Source organism: Lathyrus oleraceus, chromosome 3, assembly GCF_024323335.1.
Source record: "Lathyrus oleraceus cultivar Zhongwan6 chromosome 3, CAAS_Psat_ZW6_1.0, whole genome shotgun sequence".
Classification (NCBI taxonomy): Eukaryota; Viridiplantae; Streptophyta; class Magnoliopsida; order Fabales; family Fabaceae; genus Lathyrus; species Lathyrus oleraceus.
The window spans coordinates 240,023,122-240,048,216 of record NC_066581.1 but is presented as its reverse complement, the minus strand read 5'-3'; the positions used below and the strand labels follow the sequence as shown (position 1 = coordinate 240,048,216).

The following is a 25,095-nucleotide window of genomic DNA, read 5'->3' as shown; positions in this document are numbered from 1 at the left end:
AAATTGATTGGAGTTATATAGAGTTCGTTGATAATCAAGATGTTCTCGATCTTATTGAGAAGGTGCAACTCACCCTTGCATTTTTGTCATTTTAGAAAAGTTCTATCAGTTTGTCATCTCATTCTTGTTTATAACTTCAGAAACCTGGCGGCGTTATTGCTCTTTTGGACGAGGCCTGGTATGTATTAAATGACAATAGTTCAAATATTTGTATTATAGTTAATGGTTTGTTTATGTCATTTTACATAATGTAAAGTGGTGTTAGCGCATGCAAATATATATACTTTGAGCAATAACTATGTTTTATAAAACTAGCACTTACCAGTTAAGCTACCCTACCCACTCACTTGCCTAACAGAGGGTTTAATTAAACTTCTTGAACATCGTCGTGGCCAGGATGGCGCATATATTGGATGCATGAAGTCAGGAGACGTGATATCAGAAGAGTACTTTCCTCTATCTGAATTAATTCTGATTATTTATTTATGATGATAGATCTGAGGAAATAGTTGCCAGTTTTTATGTGTAGATGGTCCCAAAAGATTTTGTTTTAAGATGTCTAAAATTGTTCATTTTTAAAAATTGAACATGTGTTGAATTTTATTCATTATTATCTGTTATCCATTTTTGTCGAGTTATTACTGTAGGTTTTTATTTTTCAGTAAATACTTTGAAGTTACCACATTTGTAGATGTAACTGATTATCTTAATTTTCATCCCTTTGCAAGTCTTTAGGCATGTCTCATTTTTGCCAATAAAATTTGCATTCCCTGGTGTTTAGATATTCCCAACCAGTATCTTAATTTCTAATGAGTAATGAAAGTTTCTATTTTGAATTGATATGTACTTAATCTTTTCTTAGTACAATTATATTTCTTTATCGCATGTTATTTTCTCCTTCATAACTACAATATCATTTTGTTTCATAATTTTTTTACAAATTTGACCTTTTCAATTGTGATTTTATATTCAACTTATATGCTCTGTATTTTATCCTTTTTTTTCCAGGGGAAAGCCTTGGTATGAACCTGATTGGTGGAAATTTGGGGATGAAAAATCGTAAGTAATAATACCATTTAGATGAGAAAATATTTGGTGATTATTTTTTTTTTGTTTATTCAGGAATGATCTTCAATGTGATTATGGCTTAATATATTATTTGTTGAAACCAAATCTTATTGAATGGGTAAATTAATGATCTTCAGTCTTCACAATATATCACATCAGTGCCAAGTACTAACATATATTAGAGGCAACAAATAATTTTTAACTTCAGCATACTCATCTCTATGATATTATAAGTTATAACTCCTGATGGAAAATGCATGTTGGATACTTTTGACTGAAGTCTCTTTATGTATAAATATTGCACATGATTTTTTTTTCTTTTTTAGTATGGATCTCCATATTGAGCTGCTTTATTTTTACAATGTGTATCTCATCTCTATTGATTTATTTTGTTTTTAGGTATTTCCGACATGCATCTGGTTCACTTGTTATACTTTCAAAGAATTTGGCACAGTACATTAACATAAACAGGTTAATCTTGATGGTATTAAATGTTGCTTTTTCTTTAACTCTGTTTCCTTTTGAAAGATACTTTCTCCTATTTTGTCTTCCTATCTAGTAATATATCTTTGATTGATCCGAAAACAAAATGTAGTGTATCTTTGAAGACATATGCTTATAAAACTACCTATTCCAAAGCTGTTTGTATTCAAACCGGCATGCGAGGAATGACTGCTAGAAATGAACTTCGATTTAGGAAGCGGACCCTAAGAAGACTGCGGCTAGCAAAAAAAACATACATCTCAGAGATGCTTTTGCTACTTAGTTTTATTTCTTTTTAAGTTATGAATTGGTTGTATATTTAGAATCTTTAGAAGTTAAACGATTATATATCAGTGGATTGTTGTATATGTATGGATTGTTGTATATAAGGCTTGTTGAATGCAATGTGTGAAAAAGGGCTTCAAATTATACAGTTTTAGGTGTACTGCTTCAATATACAGGTTGTCTAAAATAAAATAAAAAATATAGCGCTTTTTAAAAAAAAAATTAAATAACCACCCACTTTAGAGGGCGCTTTCCAAAATAAGCGTCCTCTAAACCCTTTAAATTTCCACTTTAGAGGGCGCTTTCCAATAAAAGCGCCCTCTAAACCCTTAAAAGTTTCCACTTTAGAGGGCGCTTTCCAGTAAAAGCGCCCTCTAAACCCTTAAAAGTTTCCACTTTAGAGGGCGCTTTCTTTAAAAAGCGCCCTCTAAAGTGGCCCTTAAAGGGCTTAAAGAGCCACTTTAGAGAGCGCTTTCACCAGGAAAAAAAGCGCTGTCTTTACCTATGCCAGCGCCAGATTAGAGGGCGCTTTAAAGCGCTGTTATAGGCCAAAAAAAGCGCCCTCTTTTCCCTTATTTGGCGTAGTGACAACAAATAGAAGGATCATGATTAATAGGGATGTAATTTTCGACGAAATAAAAGAGTTGCAGTAGAGTGCAACCGATCGTTATAATATCTCAACCAGTTACACAAATAAGGAATGCGTTCATGCGGTGCTGGAAGGTACAAAACCAGCCCCCGTTGAAGACCAAATGAAAGAAAATGTTAGAAGATCATCCAAGCAAAAAAGTTTTGAATTTGGTGAGAAAGAAAATAATATAAAAATAACTTGATGTAAAAATGATATCTATAACTTTATTTTTTATGTAGTATAAAGTATTTGGGAAAAAATTATTGTTGGTTGTGGGGTTCGAACACGAAGCCAAGCATCATCCCCCTCTTTCTCTCTCTCTCTCTCTCTCCCTCTCTCTCTATCTCTCTCTCTCTCTCTCTCCCTTGTAGTTCTATGTTTTAACAGTAAACATATATATTTATGTTGGTACTACAGCTAGTGGAGAATAATTGTTATGGAATTATAGGGTTGGCCATCTCATCTTTAGAGATCTCAACATTTTGCAAAGGAAAAAAATGGTTACCAGATTGCCATTGATCAACATACCAGCTGAAATTTGTCAAGACCGTGTGCAAATAAAGTAACATAAGGGAAAATTCAGCAATGATGAATGTTTTAGAACCAAGTGTCACCTTGAGGTGGTGACTTCTGATGTGTGTGGACCGATGCAAGTTGATTCCATCGGTGACAATATATATTTTATCACACTAATTGATGATGATAATATAAAACCATGGGCGTACATAATCAAGAGAAAGGATGAGGTACTTAAAGTGTTTAAGAAGTTCGAGTCCATGGTTGAAAGGAAAAGCGGTAAGAAAATCAAAGTTCTCAAAACGGATGGTGGAGGAAAATATGTCTCAAATGAATTTGGTAGGTATTTTGATTAAAAGGGCATAGTACATAAGGTAGTACCGCCTTATATATCACAATAAAATAGTGGTCCCAAATGGAAGAATCCCTCGATCATGAACATGGTGAGAAGAATTTTGAAAGGGAAGAACTTGCTGAAAGATTTATGAGGAGAAGCAGTATCCAGAGCTGCATATTCGTTGAATACATTTCCAACAAAGAAACTTAAGAGTTTTCGGTTCGGTAGCATATCAGCGTGTGCCGAGATACCTTAGAAAAAAGTTGGGTGATAATGGAGAATTGATGATTCTTATAGGGTATCACTCTACCGGTGGTTACAAAATATTTGATACAACAAATAAAAGGATGATGATTAGTAGGGATGTCATTTTTGGCAAAATAAAAGAGTTGCAGTAGAGTGCAACCGATTGATATAATATGTCAACCAGTTACACTAATAAGAAATGTGTTCATGCAGTGCTAGAAGGTACAAAACCAGCACCCATTGAAGACCAAATGAAAGAAAATGTTAGAAGATCATCCAAGCAAAAAAGTTTTGAATTTGGTGAAAAAGAAAATTATATAAAAATAACTTGATGTAAAAATGATTTCTATAGCTTTATTTTTTATGTAGTATAAACTAATTGGGAAAAAAACATTACTGGTTGTGGGGTTCGAACACGAAGCCAAGCATCATCCCCCTCGTTCTCTCTCTCTCTCTCTCTCTCTCTCTCTACCCCTTGTAGTTCTAAGTTTCAACAGTAAACATATATATTTGTGTTGGTACTGCAGCTAGTAGAGAATAATTGTTATGGAATTATAGGGTTGGCCATCTCATCTTTAGAGATCTCAATCTTTTGCAAAGGAAAAAGATCGTTACCAGATTTCCATTGATCAACATACCAGCTGAAATTTGTCAAGACCGTGTGCAAACAAAGTAACATAAGGGAAAATTCAGCAATGATGAATGTTTTAGAACCAAGTGTCACCTTGAGGTGGTGTATTCTAATGTGTGTAGACCGATGCAAGTTGATTCCATTGGTGACAGTATATATTTTATCACACTAATCTATGATCATAGTATAAAACCATGGGCGTACAAAATCAAGAGAAAGGATGAGGTACTTAAAGTGTTTAAGAAGTTCAAGTCCATGGTTGAAAGGAAAAGCGGTCACAAAATCAAAGTTCTCAAAACGGATGGTGGAGGAAAATATGTCTCATAGGAATTTGGTAGGTTCTTTTATTAAAAGGGCATAGTACATAAGGTAGTACTGCCTTAAATATCACAATAAAATAGTGTTTCCAAATGGAAGAATCACTCGATCATTAACATGGTGAGAAGAATTTTGAAAGGGAAGAACTTGCTGAAAGATTTATGAGGAGAAGCAGTGTCCAGAGTAACATATTTGTTGAATACATTTCCAACAAAGAAACTTTAGAGTTTTCGGTTCGGTAGCATATCAGCGTGTGCCGGGAAAGCTTAGAAAGAAGTTAGGTGATACTGGAGAATTGGTGATTCTTATAGGGTATCACTCTACCGGTGGTTAAAAAATATTTGATACAACAAATAGAAGGATCATGATTAGTAATGATGTAATTTTCGACGAAATAAAAGAGTTGCAGTAGAGTGCAACCGATTGTTATAATATGTCAACCAGTTACACAAATAAGAAATGCGTTCATGCAGTGCTGGAAGGTACAAAACCAGCCCCCATTGAAGACCAAATGAATGAAAATGTTAGATGATCATCCAAGCAAAAAAGTTTTGAATTTGGTGAGAAAGAAAATTATATAAAAATAACTTGATGTAAAAATGATTTCTATAACTTTATTTTTTATGTAGTATAAACTAATTGGGAAAAAAATATTGCTGGCTGTGGGGTTCGAACACGAAGCCAAGCATCACCCCCCCCTTCTCTCTCTCTCTCTCTCTCTCTCTCTCTCTCTCTCTCTCTCTCTCTCTCTCTCTCTTTCTCTCTCTCTCTCTCCCCTTGTAGTTCTATATATATTTGTGTTGGTACTGCAGCTAGTGGAGAATAATTGTTATGTAATTATAGGGTTGGCCATCTCATCTTTAAAGATCTCAACGTTTTGCAAAGGAAAAAAATGGTTACCAGATTGCCATTGATCAACATACCAGTTGAAATTTGTCAAGACCGTGTGCAAACAAAGTAACATAAGGGAAAATTCAGCAATGATGAATGTTTTCGAACCAAGTGTCACCTTGAGGTGGTGTATTATGATGCGTGTGGACTGATGCAAGTTGATTCCATTAGTGACAATATATATTTTATCACACTGATTGATGATCATAGTATAAAACCATGGGCGTACATAATCAAGAGAAATGATGAGGTACTTAAAGTGTTTAAGAAGTTCGAGTCCATGGTTGAAAGGAAAAGCAGTCACAAAATCAAAGTTCTCAAAACGGATGGTGGAGGAAAATATGTCTCAAATGATTTTGGCAGGTCTTTTGATTAAAAGGGCATAGTACATAAGGTAGTACCGCCTTATATATCACAATAAAATAGTGTTTCCAAATGGAAGAATCACTCGATCATGAACATGGTGAGAAGAATTTTGAAAGGGAAGAACTTGCTGAAAGATTTATGAGGAGAAGCAGTCTCCAGAGCTGCATATTTGTTGAATACATTTCCAACAAAGGAACTTGAGAGTTTTCGGTTCGGTAGCATATCAGCGTGTGCCGAGATAGCTTAGAAAGAAGTTGGGTGATATTGGAGATATTATGATTCTTATAGGGTATCACTCTAGCGGTGCTACAAAATATTTGATACAACAAATAGAAGGATCATGATTAGTAGGGATACCATTTTTTACGAAATAAAAGAGTTGCAGTAGAGTGCAACCGATTGTTATAATATGCCAACCAATTACACTAATAAGAAATGCGTTAATGCAGTGCTAGAAGGTACAAAACCACCCCCATTGAAGACCAAATGAAAGAAAATGTTAGAAGATCATCCAAGCAAAAAAGTTTTGAATTTGGTGAGAAAGAAAATTATATAAAAATAACTTGATGTAAAAAATATTTTTATAACTTTATTTTTTATGTAGTATAAACTAATGGGAAAAAAACATTGCTGGCTGTGGGGTTTGAACCCACGCGCACTTATGTGCAGAAGATCTTAAGTCTTCCCCCTTAACCTCTCGGGCAAACCAGCTTGTTGTTATTTTTTCAGATACAATAATTAATCAAACAAATTTTCACTTAGATTAAAATTTATGAGAAATCTAGAACTAAGAAGAAGCTTATAACCAATCCCATTCTTACAAAATCAAAAAACCGTAACGCAGAAAAGTTCCTTACTCCGCATCGAATCAAATCACACGATTTCACATTCATTCATCTTCAACGGTGGAACATTTGGAATCAATTTTCGGCACAGAGAAAGATAGAGTGAATTGTCCATTCTACTTCAAGATCGAAGCATGCAGACATAACGATCAATGCTCCAGGCTCCACACAAAGCCATGCATCTCTCTCTCTCTCTCTCTCTCTCTCTCTCTCTCTCTCTCTCCCCGAGTGTTCAACGGATATGGCAGGAAGGAAATATTGGTTTGTTACAATTAATCTTTTCATGAAGAACAAAGTAAAGTTCTTAGGTGATACCACTCTAGCGGTTGAAGGGATCAGTGATGTATCGATCAAGAGAATGAATGGTGGAAATTCTTTGATAAAGGATGTATTGTATATCCCCAAAATAAAATATAATCTTCTAAGTATTGGCCAATTTCTTGGGAAGGATTAGAATATTCATATGGAGAACAAGATGTTATGCGTTATGTAGCAAACAAAGTTTTTGTCCCAAAAGTTTCTATGGCTCCCAATAGAACTTTCAAAGTTGAGTTGAAGGTTATGGAGCATATGTGTCATGCAATTGCAGCTAGTAGAGAATAATTGTTATAGCATTATAGGGTTTGCCATCTCAACTTTAGAGATATCAATATCTTGAAAAGGAAAAAGATTGTTTCCAGATTGCCATTAATCAACATACTAGCTGAAATTTGTCAAGACTGTGTGCAAACGAAGCAACGTAAGGGAAAATTCAGCAAGGATGCATGTTTTAGAACCAAGGTCACCTTGAGGTGGTGTATTCTGATGTGTGTGGACCGATGCAAGTTGATTCCATTGGTGACAAAAGATGTTTTATCACAATCATTGATGATCATAGTATAAACCCATGGACGTACGTAATCAAGAGAAAGGATGAGGTACTTAAAATGTTTAAGAAGTTCAAATCCATGGTTGAAAGGAAAAGCGGTCACAAAATCAAAGTTCTCAAAACGGATGGTGGAGGAAAATATGTCTCAAATGAATTTGGTAGGTTTTTTGATTAAAAAGGCATAGTACATAAGGTAGTACCACCTTATATATCACAATAAAATAGTGTTTCCAAATGGAAGAATCACTCGATCATGAACATGGTGAGAAGAATTTTGAAAGGGAAGAACTTGCTGAAAGAGTTATGAGGAGAAGCAGTGTTCAGAGCTGCATATTTGTTGAATACATTTCCAACAAAGAAACTTGAGAGTTTTCGGTTCGATAGCATATCAACGTGTGCCGAGATAGCTTAGAAAGAAGTTGGGTGATAATGGAGAATTGATGATTCTTATAGGGTATCACTCTACCGGTGGTTACAAAATATTTGATACAGTAATTGGTGCAAACAAATGAAGGTGTTTTTAGGTTATCAAGATGTTCTTGAAGTGATCAAGAATGGTGTTACTCCACTTGTAGAAGGTATAACGGATGCACAAAGGTCTAGGCATAAGGAAGAGAAGATGAAATGTTACAAGGCGTTGTTTTTGCTCAATTAATGTATTGCTCCAGATAATTTCGAGAAAGCAGGTGATTGCACAACATCGAAGAAAGCTTGGAAAATCTAGGAGAAAACTTATGCAGGAGATGACAAGGAAAATATGGTGAGGTTACAAACTCACAAGAGGCATCTCGAGTTGATTCAAATGGAAGAGAAGGAAACAATTTATTAATTTACAATGAGAATTACAAGATTTGTAAACAAAGTGAAGGCATGTGGATAAACGATCATAGTGTAGTATATTGTTGCTAAAGGCTTAGGTTCTTTGACATTAATATTTGACAATGTAGTGGTTGCGATGGAGGAATAGAATGATCTTACAACGATGATCAATGAAGAGTTACAGAGCTTTCTTGATGCACATGAGCAAAAAATGGAAGAAAAAAGGTTGATAAGAAAAAGGCTGAGATCGCTTTGCAAGCCCGTTTCAATGATCGAAACAAGAAGGTGAAGGGAAAGTGGAATATGAAAAAAGGTTAAGGTAAATTTCAAAATTTTGGTGGAAGAGAATCCAAAAGTTCCAAAAATTTAACATTCCAAAAGGGTGAAAATAATGGCAATATGGTTGTTGGATCAAACAAATCTAGAGGTGGAAATATAAGAGGTAGAGGATAAAAAAGGATGGTTGACAAGTCCAGTGTGCAATGCTTTAATTGTCAAAAGCTTTGTCATTTTGCAGGAGAGTGCAATGCCAACAAGAAAGAACCTCAAGTTGCATGATAAGAGTTTGATGATGAGAGCACACTCTTGGTTATAATGACAGAAGGAGAATGTATCATCAAAAGGTGGCATATAGCATCAGTAGTTTGACAAACACTGTAGAACCAAAGTGTAACCGTTTGTAGTTTTATGCCAAGCGGTTACATGCTAAAGAAAATGTAATGGTGACTCTGAAAGAAGCAGTGCAATGCAATTGATCAATAGTATTTGGACTCCGAGTGTTCAACGCATATCACGGGTATGAAATATTGGTTTGTTACAATCAATTGTATCATGAAGAACAAAGTAAAGTTCAAGTCCATGGTTGAAAGGAAAAGCGGTCACAAAATCAAAGTTCTCAAAACGGATGGTGGAGGAAAATATGTCTCAAATGAATTTGGTAGGTTTTTTGATTAAAAGGGCATAGTACATAAGGTAGTACCGCCTTATATATCACAATAAAATAGTGTTTCCAAATGGAAGATCACTCGATCATGAACATGGTGAGAAGAATTTTGAAAGGGAAGAACTTGCTGAAAGAGTTATGAGGAGAAGCAGTGTTCAGAGCTGCATATTTGTTGAATACATTTCCAACAAAGAAACTTGAGAGTTTTGAGTTCGGTAGCATATCAGAGTGTGCCGAGATAGCTTTGAAAGAAGTTGGGTGATATTAGAGAATTGGGGATTCTTATAGGGTATCACTCTACCGGTGGTTACAAAATATTTGATACAACAAATAGAAGGATCATGATTAGTAGGGATGTCATTTTCGACGAAATAAAAGAGTTGCAGTATAGTGCAACCGATTGTTATGATATGTCAACCAGTTACACTAATAAGAAATGCTTTCATGCAGTGTTGGAAGGTACATAACCAACCCCCATTGAAGACCAAATGAAAGAAAATGTTAGAAGATCATCAAAGCAAAAAAGTTTTGAATTTTGTGAGAAAGAAAATTATATAAAAAAAACTTGTTGTAAAAAAGATGTTTATAACTTTATTTTTTATGTAGTATAAACCAAATAGGAAAAAAAATTGCTGGCTGTGGGGTTCGAACCCACGCGCACTTATGTGCAGAAGATCTTAAGTCTCCCCCTTAACCTCTCGGGCAAACCAGCTTGTTGTTATTTTGTCACATACAATAATTAATCAAACACATTTTCACTTTGATTAAATTTTATGAGCAATCTAGAACTAAGAAGAAACTTATAACCAATCCCATTCTTACAAAATCAAAAAACCGTAACGCAGAAAAATTCCTTACTCTGCATCAAATCAAATCAAACGATTTTACATTCATTCATCTTCAACGGTGGAACATTTGGAATCAATTTTCGGCACAGAGAAAGATAGAGTGAATTTTCCATTCTACTTCAAGTTCGAAGCATGCAGACATAATGATCAATGCTCCAGGCTCCACACAAAGCCATGCATCATCTCTCTCTCACTCTCTCTCTCTCTCTCTCTCTCTCCGAGTGTTCAACGCATATGACAGGAAGGAAATATTGGTTTGTTACAATTAATCTTTTCATGAAGAACAAAGTAAAGTTCGTAGGTGATACCACTCTAGCGGTTGAAGGGATCAGTGATGTATCGATCAAGAGAATGAATGGTGGAAATTCTTTGATAAAGGATGTATTGTATATCCCCAAAATAAAGTGTAATCTTCTAAGTATTGGCCAATTTCTTGGGAAGGATTAGAATATTCATATGCAGAACAAGATGTTATGCGTTATGGATGCAAACAAAGTTTTTGTCCCAAAAGTTTCTATGGCTCCCAATAGAACTTTCAAAGTTGAGTTGAAGGTTATGGAGCATAGGTGTCATGCAATTGCAACTAGTAGAGAATAATTGTTATGGCATTATAGGGTTGGCCATCTCAACTTTAGAGATCTCAACGTCTTGAAAAGGAAAAAGATGGTTACCAGATTGCCATTGATCAATATACTAGCTGAAATTTGTCAAGACTGTGTGCAAACGAAGCAACATAAGGGAAAATTAAGCAAGGATGCATGTTTTAGAACCAAGGTCACCTTGAGGTGGTGTATTCTGATGTGTGTGGACCGATGCAAGTTGATTCCGCTGGTGACAATAGATATTTTATCACACTCATTAATGATCATAGTATAAAACCATGGGCGTACGTAATCAAGAGAAAGGATGAGGTACTTAAAGTGTTTAAGAAGTTCAAGTCCATGGTTGAAAGGAAAAGTGGTCACAAAATTAAAGTTCTCAAAAATGGATGGTGGAGGAAAATATGTCTCAAATTAATTTGATAGGTTCTGTGATCAAAATGGCATAGTACATAAGGTAGTACCACACTATATATCATAATAAAACAGTGTTCCCAAATGGAAGAATCACTCAATGATGAACATGGTGAGAAGAATGTTGAAAGGGAAGAACTTGTTGAAAGAGTTATGAGGAGAAGCAATGTCCAGAGTTGCATATTTGTTGAATACGTTTCCAACAAATAAGCTTGAAAGTATTACACAAGAGGAAACATGGTCTGGATTTATACCGAATCTGAGTCACTTGAGAGTTTTCGGTTCGGTATCATGTCAACATGTGTTGGGATAACTTAGAAAGAATTGGGTGATAAATGGAGAATTGATAATTCTTATAGGGTATCACTATACTTAAGGTTACAAAATATTTGATGCAACAAATAGAAGGATCAAGATTAGTAGGGTTGTCATTATCGACGAAATAAAAGAGTTGTGATATAGTGCAACCGGTTGTTATAATATGTCAACCAATTACACTAATAAGAAATGCGTTCATGCAGTGTTGGAAGGTACATAACCATCCCCTATTGAAGACCAAATGGAAGAAAATGTTACAAGATCATCAAAGCAAAAAAAAATTGAATTTGGTGAGAAAGAAAATTATAAAAAAACTTGAAGTAGAAAAGATTTTTATAACATTATTTTTAATGTAGTATACAATAATTGATAAATAAAAAAGGTCGTTGGCTATGGGGTTCAAACCCACACACACTTATGTATGCATATCTTATAGCTTATGCCTTAATCTTTGCAAGTGAGGTTCTAGATGAAGAACCTATAGACTATAAGGAAGTTTATGAGGAGTCGAAATAAGACTGCAATCAATTTGGCAAAGAATATGATAGCACATGGACGAAGCAAGCACATCGAAATGAGGTTTCATTATCTTCGAGAGCAAGTTGCAAAAGGAAAGTTGAATCTTGAACACTGCAGAAATGAAAATCATATTGCAGACATCATGACGAAAGGAGTGCAGATCGAAGTGTTCAAGAAGTTAAGATTTATGATGAATGTGGATAGCTTAGGCATAATAAATTAGGTGGTGTGTTGAATTGTAATTCCTTGTGTCGAAGAAGGTTGTTCGACAGAGGGAAGGAAGTGTCGAAACATTTATGTCAAAATGTCGAAGCAGGTTGCTCGACAAAGATTTTGACTTAGGTTTATTTTGTAATTTTAGCTGAATTAGATTAGTTAGAGTTTTTGCTTAGAGAGCAAGCAAACACAACCTATAAATAGAGAGTAACCCATTTTAAATGAAGAAATATTAATTTTGAAATAAACTATTAAAGTAAAATAAAAAATGAAACATATCCTTAATTAATTATTATTTTGTTGACACAGTAAAATCAGAAATGGTCTTTCTACCCGATTGCTAAAAAATATTCCACATTCCACCAACTGTTGTTGACAATAGATGGTGTGTTAATTTAAAATCAAAAGGTAAATTTGCTGAAGATAATGCATAGATAATCAAGTCGTTAGTTGTTTATTTACTGGGAAACTTTGAAATGGTCTTTCAATTATTCCTTGTGTTGGGACGAATGTGAAACAATTATTATAAAAATTATGTCTAAGGAAGTAAGACAAAGTCTATTATACTGATCTTAATTTGATTTATGAAGAATGATTCATTATCTAATACTAAATTAATTACGGTAAACTTCAATTGCAACCCACTTCAACGTTTCAACCTTATAAATACCAAGATTTACATGCAACAAAAATCAATTCTCACAAGCAAACAATAATTTACATAAAAAGTGAGTTGCAAAATGAAGGTCCTTTACTTCCTTGTTACCATCTTGGCTTTGGCATCTTCTCCTTCCTTTGCTTATGACCCTAGTCCTCTCCAAGACTTTTGTGTTGCAATTCAAGATCCCAAAGATGCTGGTATTTATATATTCTTCATAAATCTTTTTTTAATTAGCTTGTGTTAAGAATTTACTCTATTCTAACTATATCTTGATGATTTGTAGTATTTGTGAATGGAAAGTTCTGTAAAGACCCTGCGTTAGTTAAAGCTGAAGATTTCTTCGAACATGTTAATCCTGGAAATACCTCAAACGCATTAGGCTCTCAAGTGACTGCAGTCACTGTAGATCAACTATTCGGACTAAACACACTCGGCATATCTTTGGCTCGCATTGATTTTGCACCTAAGGGTTTAAATCCACCCCACACTCACCCTCGAGGCACTGAGATCCTTATAGTTCTTGAAGGCACCCTTTATGTTGGATTTGTCACTTCCAATCAAGATAAAAATCGTCTCTTCACCAAAGTGCTCAACAAGGGTGATGTATTTGTGTTTCCTATCGGTCTCATCCACTTTCAACTAAATGTGGGATACGGTAATGCCGTTGCAATTGCTGGACTTAGCAGTCAAAATCCAGGAGTTATTACTATTGCAAATGCGTTGTTCAAATCTAATCCCCCTATTTCTGACGAGGTTCTTACCAAAGCTTTTCAAGTAGATAAGAGCATCATTGATTATCTTCAAAAGCAGTCTTGGTACGACAACAACTAATTCGAGAACATAATAAATCAATTTATTCAGTATGGATAATTGATTTATGGTCTTCAATCACATCCTGCAATCAACCTTCCCTACTTTCTTCTTCTTATTATTGTTAATAAATAAAATGTATTGTCTTTTATTTGAACATGTGGTTATTTTATTTTGAGTTTCATTTGGTTCAATAATAGATTGTTTTGAGGATTTTTGTAAGCTAATAATTTTCTATCCCAATGGTGATCATTATTTTGAATTATTAATGACTCTTATCCGACTATAAGTTAAACTACATACTAACAATAATTTATTTTTACCATTTTGATTTAGTTTTTAGAAAATTCGTTACGAATATTAATATTATAATTTTCACAATAATTTATTTCCATGAGAATAAGAAATAATACTCAAATCTTTTCTTAATAAATGAGATGATACATGAAGTTGAAGTCCTGAGTATTTACCCTATACATGTTTACTTTTCTTTGAACATGAGTGTGGATGCTCATGTTTTGGAAGATTTTCAGGAAATAGTTATGATTTGAGACATTGTGACTGCCTTTTGAGATTATTAACTTTTGATTCAATATATCTTCTTAATGTACATCAACAAGTACACGGTACATACCTATCATTATAGTAACGCATTTTCCAAATTTTTCAGAGGTGAGGACGACTTTCATAAGTATCATGGCATCATAAATGCTACAAATTGTTTTAGCAATGTGTTTTTCATAGATTTGAAGCATGTGAGTTCAATGATAAAGATCCGTATATTCTTCGATATTCATAACAACATTTGGAAATTGAATGGATAGTTGAAAAATGAAAGAAATACTTAGCTTGAAATCGGTAAGAAATAAGCTTGTGTGTGAACATGTGAATTTTAAAAAATAAAGTCTCATACTACAATTTAGTAGTGCTTATATACAATAGATTGGCCTCTTATGGTGTGTCCCAAAAGTATTCAATTTTAGTAATTGAATAAGTAAGAACTAGGATGTTTTGTCTTGGTCGTGCCGTGGTTGATTGTCTGCCTTGCACAATTTTGGATAGTGATGCAAAACTTCTTAAAGAGAGCAACCTAGTTTACGACTTGACCCAATAATTTCTTATGTGCCAGATTTCCAAAATCGAAAAACAAGAATCATAATACCTTTTCAAACTGACATGGCTATCGAAGAAATTATTAGTACTTCTGATGTTGCCTCTTATAAGCCATTCAAGTTTGAGGGATGTCATTTTAAATGTTAGAAACCAAAAATATGTTTTTTCTTAACCATCAAAAAGTTTGTCAACTTTTTGACCGATAACATTTCTGTCGTTCTTTATGGATCAAATGCGCAAATTAACGACAAGTAATATGTGGATTTAGATGGAATTGTTATTTCTGATTAATCTAAATCTGCTGCACAAATTAAAGAAAAGGATTTACAATTTAGGAAAGAAATCAATTCATGGAAAGAGAATGATTATCTATGTAAAAAATATATTCTTAATGAACTCACAAAATGTAACCGGACCTAACACTTAGTAGACTTGCCTCTTGGTTGCAAATCAATTGGCTATATTAGTTTATAAAAGAAACTAAAACCTGATGGAACAATTGATAAATACAAAGCTCACCTTATGGCCAAAGCTTTAAGACAAAGAGAAAATATAGATTTCTTCGATACTTTTTCTATGGTCACTAGAACTTTCATCGATTAGGACTCGAATTGAGAATGACTTTTATTACTTCTATTTATAAATTAATAGTATACTAAATGAATGTTAAAAACTTCTTTTAAATGGTGACTTAGAAGAAGAAACATATATGGACCAATTGGATGTGTTTGTGATTCATGGATAAGAAAACAAGGTATGTAAGTTAGATAAGTCTAATATGGTCTAAAATAGGCACCAAAGCAAAGGTATGAAAACATTGATAATTTAATAATATCAAATGGGTAGAAAGTGATTGAAAGTTACAAATGTGAAAAATTATAATTTGCATTATCATATGTCTCTATGAAGACAAATTACTCATATTTAGATCAAACATTCGGTCTGTGAATATTGTGAAATCACTGTTGTGCAACAACTTTGATATGAAAGACCTTGGAGAAGTCAATGTTATTATTACAATCAAGTCACTTTATCTAGATGAATTACTCATATTTAGATCAAACATCGATGTTATGAATGTTGTGAAATCACTATTGTGCAACAACTTTGATATGAAAGACCTTGGAGAAGTCAATTGGATTCTTGGAATCAAGATTACTAGATCCGAGAAGGGAATATATTCTGATCAATATCACTGTGTGGAGAAGATTTTAAATATATATAATTACTTTGATTGTAAATTTGCCTGTATACACCATATGATCCTATTGTAAAATGATTTAAGAACACTGGTGATACTGTGAGACAAACTAAGTATGTGAGCATCATTGACAGTCATAAGTATACCATTGATTGTACTATACCTAACATGGATAATTTGAATAACTTTTTCCGCAAGGATATATTAATTTTTATTACATTTGGATTATATTTTTATAGGAAAAATGTCAAGTAAGATGTCTCGAAAGTTGTTGAGGACATACTGGCTATGTGTTTCTCTACTACTTTTTTTATGGAAAGGTTGATTTTGGTTCATTAGATTCTATGATAGATTCCAGATTTTATGATTTAGTGACGGTTGATTTTTTCAATATTTTATAAATTTGTGTTTAAAAGATTTTGGTTAGGAAATGGACAATATTTAGAATCATAATGAAAAGACTTAGTTGGATTTAAATTGATAGAAAATATTTAATTGGATATGCTTTGAAGAAAATATTTGGTTTAATCCAAGATTTTCGTGATGAGGATTTCCAAGGATATTGATTGAGGATTTAATTAAACAAATATTGCATGAATTAGTCAATTAGATTTGTTTAATTACAAGATTTTGGTTTTCATTTAATGATAAGATTTCCAATTTCTATTAAGGATGATTTATAGTTAGTTTATATTTTGGAAGAATTTTTATTTTGTATTCTTTACTTGAGAGTTTGGATTAGTAGTTTGTTTATAGTTCTGAATAGCTTAATAAACATATTATGAATTTCTATTGAAGATGATTTATAGTTCATTCTATTTTGGAAAAGACAATATTGGATTTGTTTTAATGAAGATTCAAAATTGGCTATAAGAAGATTCATGGAAAGCAATATGTTAAGCAAAATGCGTGACATCATGTCTCGAACTGCTTGCTTGACACGCAAGTTTGATTGAAGATTATATCACTATTTTGAGTTTTGTTTCTTTTTTTGTCCAATCAGAGACATGAGTGTGTTAGCATGTGTTTGGATTTGAAAATGAGTTATAATCAAGAGATTTAGATTAATTTTAGATGAGATCAATAAAGATTTTAAATCAACATTTTTGAAAATTGATCTCATGTGTTTTTGGAGGCTCAAATGTTCTCAACTCTAAACTCTATTGGGATTTCAATATGGACTTTTGTTACTATTTATAAAGGCAATCTCATTTGTAAAGTCTTAGACCTCAATAGAAAATATTTACTATATTTTTTAGCATTAATTCTAAATCAAGCGAACAATGTTTTGAATTGTATTAGAGATTTTATCTTTCATCTTTATAGTTGGATAAACACTTGGGAGAGTGCTAGAGTGAAATAAGAGGCGTCTCATATTCAGGGGTCATAACTTGGAATTCACAAGTAGTATTAGGAAAAGAGGCATTGAACTGGGTGGGTTCAAATCAGACCAATTTGTACTTCTAACTATTAAGAGGAATTTCCTTTCATTGGGTAAACTCAATCCAGACGTAGTTTATTTTGCACCGAGTTGGGTTGTTAATTTCTATGTTATTTATATTATGCCTGTATTTATCTATTACACATTTAACTTGTCATGCACATTGTCCCAACATTGGGTCTGACATCTTGTCATTCGTAGAACTGAAATTCAATTAGCATCAGAGCAGGCACCCTATTCTGTTTCGGTGTGTTCTATGGTTTTATATTGTTGAAAAAGGAGAATTCCAAAGAAAGAGGATCAGTTAGTCGACCAACAATTCTTGGTGGTACTAAGAATCCTTAAAAGATTGTATCTGAAGAAAAGTATGAAGATTATGAAGACCTAGTAGAATATAATACTGAAGATAATCTCATGCTTGATAAGATCTTGAGAAAGGTTATGAGAAGACTGAACATGATTTCTGGGAATAATGTCTTTATAAATGTCAAAGATAATTAGCAACATAATTTCAAGAGGGGTAACTTTAAGCATAAAGGAAAATATGGTGAAAGACAAAACCTCTATCGTTCTTATAGAGGAAAAGAGATACAATGTCATGAATGTAAAGTTTTTTGACATATTCAAGTTGAATGCCTAAGTTTTCTAAGGAAAAAAGCAAAATCTGCAATGTCATTAATGATAAGATAGATGAAGAAAGTTTATCTGATCAAGAAAACAATGTTGTGACTTTCACTACTCACATAAAAAACATGAGAGGTGTTAAATATATTTGTGTGCCATCCAATTCAAAGAATATGTGTGTTACTCCTATTCATAAAACAAAATTGACAATATCAAGTAACAAGTCTCAACATCATGTCAAACATATTTACTAACGCACTAATTTTTTCTACACCAAACTCCCTTGCGTTGATCATTATTGTGGTCGACATGGTCATATTCCACCGTACTATTATAAATTTTATGGTAGACAACCATATCATCAATTGATGTATCCCCAGTGGAATGAGAAGTCTAAAATGCATCATCAACAAGTTTGGCGCGCCAAGCCTAATTTTCTTGTCCATATTGCTTGTACCACCATCAAGGTTTCTTCTCAGTAAGATTGTTATTTTGATAATAGATGCGTTGGACACATGATAGGAGAAATAAACTATATGAATAATATTAATTTTGATTTCAAAAATTATGTTACATTTGGTGATGGGGATAAAATATTTTTTTTGAAAAAAGGAAGTTAGAGTATCTCGGTCTTCCCTGCCCTAACAATGTTTTACTTGTTGATGGTCTCACTGTTAACCTCATTACCTTCAGTCAGCTTTGGGAATAAAAGTTATGTGTCAAGTTCTATAGTATGAAGTGCACAATTACAGATAAACAACATAATCAACTTATCATATCTCTAAAATTGTTGAGAAAAATAATAAACATAGAGCTAGGAGAAATAAATATGTAGGGAGAAAGATGATTACTTCTAACACGGTAGAGAAAAATGTTGAAAATTGTGTAACTGACATCATGCATGGATGAAATTATAGATAAAGAAACTAAGTTGTGGCACACAAAAAATAGTCTCTTAGATCTCATAAGTATAAGGATGATTGTCTCAGAAATGACAGTCATATGTATTCCTGATCTCAAAATTGAAGAAGGTAAACTTTTGGTGATTGTCAAGTTGGGAAGAAAACCAAGATGTCACATAAGACCTTTCAACGTCTTACTCATGTTTCTGAATTACTTCATATGGATGTTATGGGACCTATGAAAAATGAGAGTCTTGGAGAAAAGGGATATCTCTTTGTCTATGAGGATGACTACTCCATATTTGAGTTAATTCGTGAGAAGTATGATACCTTCACTATTTTTGAAGCTATTTTCCATCACTTATAACATGAAAAAGGAGAATAAATTTCCAAGATCATTTGCACTCGAAGAGGTCATGGAAGAGAGTCATGATATATTGGGATTGTCAAAATGAAGAACTGTACTTAGCAAGAATGGTGAGAGTCATGATATATGCCATAATACTTCCTAATGGTTTTCCTTCACATTTATTTTTGGAATTTGATTAATAAAAAACATGATATTGTGTCTGCTTCAAATGTTGAATTAAAAGGATGTTGGTACGTCATCTTCTCAAGTTGTTGTACAAGATGCATAGAAATATGTTGAGACATTGGGTATGGATGAAAACCTGTAAAGTAGAGTGATAAAGGATGTTTTTGGGTTATTCCATAAATAGCAGGGCGTATATAGTGTTTAAGAAGCGCACAAAATCTCTAATAAAATCTTTAAAACTCATTTTTAATGATGTTCAAACTAAAGTGACTCCCTATGAAGATGAATATTTTGATCTCACTAGTCATAATGTTGAACAAGGTGTTACAGACAATATAGGAAACAATGTGTAGTCTGTTGAAGAAGATGAAAATTTAGATGATGATAAAGATAATGCTACTAAAAGAAACGAACCATCAACAAGTATTATGAAGAATCATCATATTGAAAACCTTATATGATATCTAGATGGATGTTTCAACACACGAAGAAAAGATCCATAAGAGCTTCTTCATTTTTAAAGAAATTAATTATGGGAACTTGTTCCTAGACCAAATTCTGCTAATACCATTGTGAAAATGGATTTACAAGAATAAGTCTGATGAAATGAGATTGTTACTAGAAAAGCATGACTTCTAGTAGAATACTATGCTCAAATTGAGGGGTTTGACTTTGATAAATATTTTTCTCATATTTCTCGTCTTAAAGCCATCATATTATTACTGGGAGTATCTTCTCTCATAAACTTCAAACTTTACCAAATGTATGTGAAAAGTTTTTTACTCAATAGGTACTTGAATGTAGAAATCATTGAGGATGTTAATGATTTCAATGACATGGATGGTGTCATTGAGAAGAGTGATCATGTGGAAGTCATCAAGGATATTGGTAATGATGACAAAACATGGATGATGCCATTTTGAAAGACAATAGGAATCTTATGATAATTCATATTTATGTTGACGACATTATATTTCAAGGGATGTCAAGTAAGATGTTATATGATTTTGTTCAACAAATGCAAGCTGAATTCGAGATGAGCATGATAGGTGAACTTACTTACTTTATTTTTTTTCAAGTAATTCAAATGAAGAATGGCATATTTTTTTTCTCAAAGTATATATGCTAGAAATATTATGAAGAAATATGGCTTGATAAATAGTAGGCACAAATGTACACCTACCGCCACTCATGTCAAGCTCTCTAAAGATAAACGTGTGATTGTTGATCAAAGCCTCTACAAAATTATAATTTGTAGCCTTTTGTGTCTCTCTGCCATTTGTCCGACAATTAATTTATATTGGTTTATGTGCTTACTCTCAAGAAAATCCTAAGATTATTCATCCTACTCAAGTCAATAGAATCATAAAGTACATAAGTGGAATATCTGACTATGGTCTTTTATACTCTTTCAATACCAACTCTTTGCTAGTTGGATATTGTGACATTGGCTAAGAAGAAACATAGTATATTGTTATTGGAAGTAGTTGCGCTCAACCATTATAGAGGAAACAAATGCTCAAAGAATATAATGTGACACAAGTTGTCTTGACATAATATTGTGACAACTTGAGTTCCATATCTAAAAATCATGTTCAACACATAAGAACAAATCATTTTGATATTTGTAATCAATTTGTCAAGGAACTAGTTAAAGATAAAAAGACTACCCTTGAGCCTGTTCGAACAGACTATCAACTAGTTATTATATTCATAAAAGCTCTTGATGGTGTCCAATTTGAGAATCTCCTATCAGCTTTAGGCCATTGCATTATCAACTTATAGGAATTATTGAAAGTATGGGTGAGTGTTCTTTCTTGGGCATACTGGAACCTTTATTGGCACACAAATTCCATTAATAATCTCACTTTCATATTTGAGCAAAACAAAGTGAAGTTATTGTGTTTAAATTTTCAAAAAGACTATATTTTTCCGTTTTTTCTTCTGCGCTTCAAACCAATATTTAAGTCCTCAAATTCATCTGCAAAGTTCTTGATTCAATCTGAAAGAATGGTAGACGCACAAAAAAGTATGAAAACTTATGGTAATGCAAAGAAGACATCAAAGAAGAAAATGCATGAACAAAATTGTAGTTTTGAAAGCTTGTGAAGTTCGTATGAAATGGACAACTATTAGAGGAAACGCATATGGTAAGTTGAGAGGTGTGTCTACTCTCGTCAAGCCTAAGGATGTTCAAGTTAAAACCTCTTAAACATTTATCTTGAGTGATACTATTGTTAGTATTGACAACAATAAAGTTGTTATTGATACAAGATATGCCTTTAATGATTATGATAATTCTCCTCTTAAGAATGTGATTGATGTTATCGTGAATGTTGTGGTTCTCACCGCTGAAATTGATCCCGATAACCCCATGCATGATTCCTTCACTCACTTTAAACATAAAGAGGTCGGTTGCATTATTAATGTCTATAATGATGCCACTAAAGATGGAAATGAAGATGCTAGTGAAGATCTCAATGAGGATGGGTTTGTAATTAATATTAATAATAATGATAGTGATGATATCTATGATGACATTGCTGATGGGATTTATGATGTTAGAAAATTCACCAAAAAAGGAAAGTAGACTGCTTCTAGCATTGTAGAGCATGATGTTAATGAACTTGTCACTAACATATTTGATTTCATTGATGACAATGGGGAGATTAATGAGTATGTTGTAAAGTGTGTTAGAATGTCTAATGAAGGAAAAAAGCTTCCCAAGAGCACTCCACATGTTCCTTTTGAAAATGTTTCTTTTAATTATGAAGAAAGTATAGTCAAATGGAATTTTGTTTATCATATGAGGATTACTCTTGATAAAGAACTCTATGCTGAAACACTGAAGTTCAGTGAAATTATGGAGCTTCTTAGTGAGGATTGGTTGTTGAAGATAGTGATACATTTTTGATCTTGTTATCCTAAGTTGGTGAAAGAGTTTGTGGCTAAGCTTTCTATTGGGTTCTTCTATTTATTTTTTGTTGAAAAGAATTATCTTATTAATGGTGAGGATGAAGTTAGTACTTCTTCTGGATTGCTGAATTTTAGTTACAAATTGTTTGTTAGGAAACATGTCTTTTACATTAGTCCTTCCAATATTATTGTTATTGATGAATCTATTTTAGTTGCTGATTAAGATATGCTTAATGTCACACATATGTTTGGGCCGTTGAAAAGTTTCTTTCTCAAGGCAATTACTTGTGAAGCCAAGGCTTTGCATTAAATCATTGTCATATCCACTATCAGAAAATGTGTTTGTGAATGCCTTATTAGGAATGTTGAGTATCATACCATCCATCCACCTATTGATATTCCCTCATTAATCTATGGTATTACGAGTTCTAAAAAGAAAGATATTGCTAATTGTGAATGTCTCGAAAGTTGTTGAGGACGTCTTGTCTATGTGGTTCTCTATACACTATTTTTGGAAGGGTTGATTTTAGTTCGTTTGATTCTACGATTGATTCCAAATTTTGTGATCCAATAATGATTGATTTATTCAAGATTTTACAAATTTGTGTTGTAAATATTTTGGTTAAAAAGTGATAATTATTAGAATCATATTGAAATTTTTTAATTTGATTTTCATTGATTGAAAATATTTAATTAGATGTGCCTTGAAGAAAATATTTAATTGGATATGCTTTGAAGGTAATATCTCGTTTAGTATAATATTTTGGTTAAGCGGATTTGCAAATACATTAATTGATGATTTAATTAAACAAATATTGCATGAAGAGATTCCACTAGATTTTTTATTTATTTACAAGATTTGGATTTGCATTTAATAAGTTTTGTATTACAAGGTTTGAATTTGTATTTAATTAGACTGCTTTCATGGCATGCATGGTTGATTGAAGATTATATTGCGCCTTTGAGTTTTGTTTCCTTTTCTGTCCAATCAGAGATATGATTGTGTTAGCATGTGTTTGGATTTGGAAAATAATTATCCTAAATTTGTTTTTAGCAAGATTGCATTTTGTGTTCTTATTTGTTTAAGATTTGTATAAATCTAGGATCTCAATCATCATAATGAAGATTTAATTGATCATGTGCATTTTGTTTAAAGGAATATTTGATCAGAATCAAATTAAGCAAGATTTTTTTATAATCAAGATATTCATCTTAGTTTTAGATGTTATCGGCCAAGATTTGAAATCAACATTTTTGAAGATTAATCTCACGTATTTTTTTGAAGGTTTAGTTGTTTTCAACTCCAAATCCTACTAGGCTTTCTAGGAGGAATTTTGTTACTATTTGAGGAGTAAATCTCCTTTGTGAAGACTTATGCACTATATTCTTAGGCATTAATTCTAAAATCAGTTGAATACAATTTTGAATTGTATTAGAAATTTTATCTTTCATATTTTTAACTGAATAAACACACTTAGTAGAGTGCTCGAGTGAAAGTGAGAGGTGTCTCAGATTTAGGGAGAGTCTAGAAATTAACAGGTAGTATTAGAAAAAGAGGCATTGAACTGGGTGAGTTCAAATCATATCAATTTCTACTTTTGATTATTAAAAGTGAATTTCGTTTCGTTAAATCAACACCCTCCATAAGTATGTGATTTTACACCGAACTAGGTTATCAATTCTTGTGTTATTTGTATTCTGCCTATATTTAGTCTGTTATGCATTTAAATCGTCATACACATTGTTCCAACATTCTGTTTGACATCTTGTCATCCGAAGAAAAGAATTTCATTAATTGTTCAACCATAGTTGTGGTTTGAAAATAATAGGTTAGGTGATGTATGCTAAAATGGTAAACAAGTAAAGGCCTCTTTTAAATCAAATTATTGTTTATGCAAATGTGCCTTTATAATCTTCTCATATGGATATTTTTGGCTCATCCAAAACAATTAGTTTTGGCTATAACTATTACGCCCTTGTAATATGGGTTTAATACTTTCACTACACATGGGCTTTTTCTTATTATATATAAGGGATGTGTTTGATGCCTTTCGAAATGTAGCCAGAGTTATCCAAAACGAGAATGGATTAAGCATTGCATCTATCCAAAGTGATCTTGGAGGTGATTTCCAAAATGAGGTATTAGAAAAGTTTTATAATGAGAATGGTATTGAGCATACTTTCTCTAATACAACATACTCCTCAACAAAATGGGATAGTGGAAGAAAAAAATAGATCTTTTGAGTAACTTTCAAGAATGATGCCTAATGAGACTAACATTCCTATGTACTTTTGGGCTAATGCATTAAGCAATGCTTGATATATAATTAAATATGGCTTGATAAGGTTAATTCTTAAGAAAAATCTTTATGATTTATACAAATTAAGCCCAATATTTCTCACCTTCGTATGTTCGGATGCAAATGTTTTATCCTTAACAACTAAAGAATAATCTTAAAAATTTTGACGCTAAATTTGATGAAGATCTATTCTTAGGACATTTCACTTCTAGTAAATATTTCAAGATATTTAATAAAAGAGACATGTCTATAGAATAATCATTCCATGTTACCTTTGATAAAAGTAATCCCAAGTCGGTAGAGGTAAGAGTTTCTGATTGTGTAGGTATTCTGAAGAACATTCTTCTTGAAGATCAAGATAAAGATGAAGTATAAGATCAAGATCAAGATAAAGTTAAAAATGAGTTATTATTATGGTTGAATAAATGGAC

General features: G+C 32.7%; 1 protein-coding gene, 1 long non-coding RNA gene and 2 other non-coding genes across 4 annotated transcripts; 2 read left to right on the top strand and 2 right to left on the bottom strand.

Moving 5' to 3' along the window:
* The first annotated feature begins 365 nt into the window (after window positions 1–365).
* LOC127129115 (uncharacterized) lies at window positions 366–1,707 on the top strand. Its single transcript, XR_007806175.1, has 4 exons — window positions 366–446; window positions 1,009–1,059; window positions 1,468–1,539; window positions 1,664–1,707. It is a non-coding gene; the product is annotated as an uncharacterized LOC127129115 (long non-coding RNA).
* Window positions 1,708–6,400: 4,693 nt separating this feature from the next.
* Window positions 6,401–6,483, bottom strand: TRNAL-UAA (transfer RNA leucine (anticodon UAA)). The gene has a single exon. It is a non-coding gene; the product is annotated as a tRNA-Leu (tRNA).
* Window positions 6,484–9,877: 3,394 nt separating this feature from the next.
* TRNAL-UAA (transfer RNA leucine (anticodon UAA)) lies at window positions 9,878–9,959 on the bottom strand. Its single transcript has one exon. It is a non-coding gene; the product is annotated as a tRNA-Leu (tRNA).
* Window positions 9,960–12,793: 2,834 nt separating this feature from the next.
* Window positions 12,794–13,789, top strand: LOC127126595 (germin-like protein subfamily 1 member 7). Its single transcript, XM_051055546.1, has 2 exons — window positions 12,794–13,019; window positions 13,106–13,789. Exons 1-2 carry the CDS (start codon window positions 12,902–12,904, stop codon window positions 13,651–13,653), a joined length of 666 nt encoding a protein of 221 aa, XP_050911503.1. The 5' UTR covers window positions 12,794–12,901; the 3' UTR covers window positions 13,654–13,789.
* The last annotated feature ends 11,306 nt before the right edge of the window (window positions 13,790–25,095 follow it).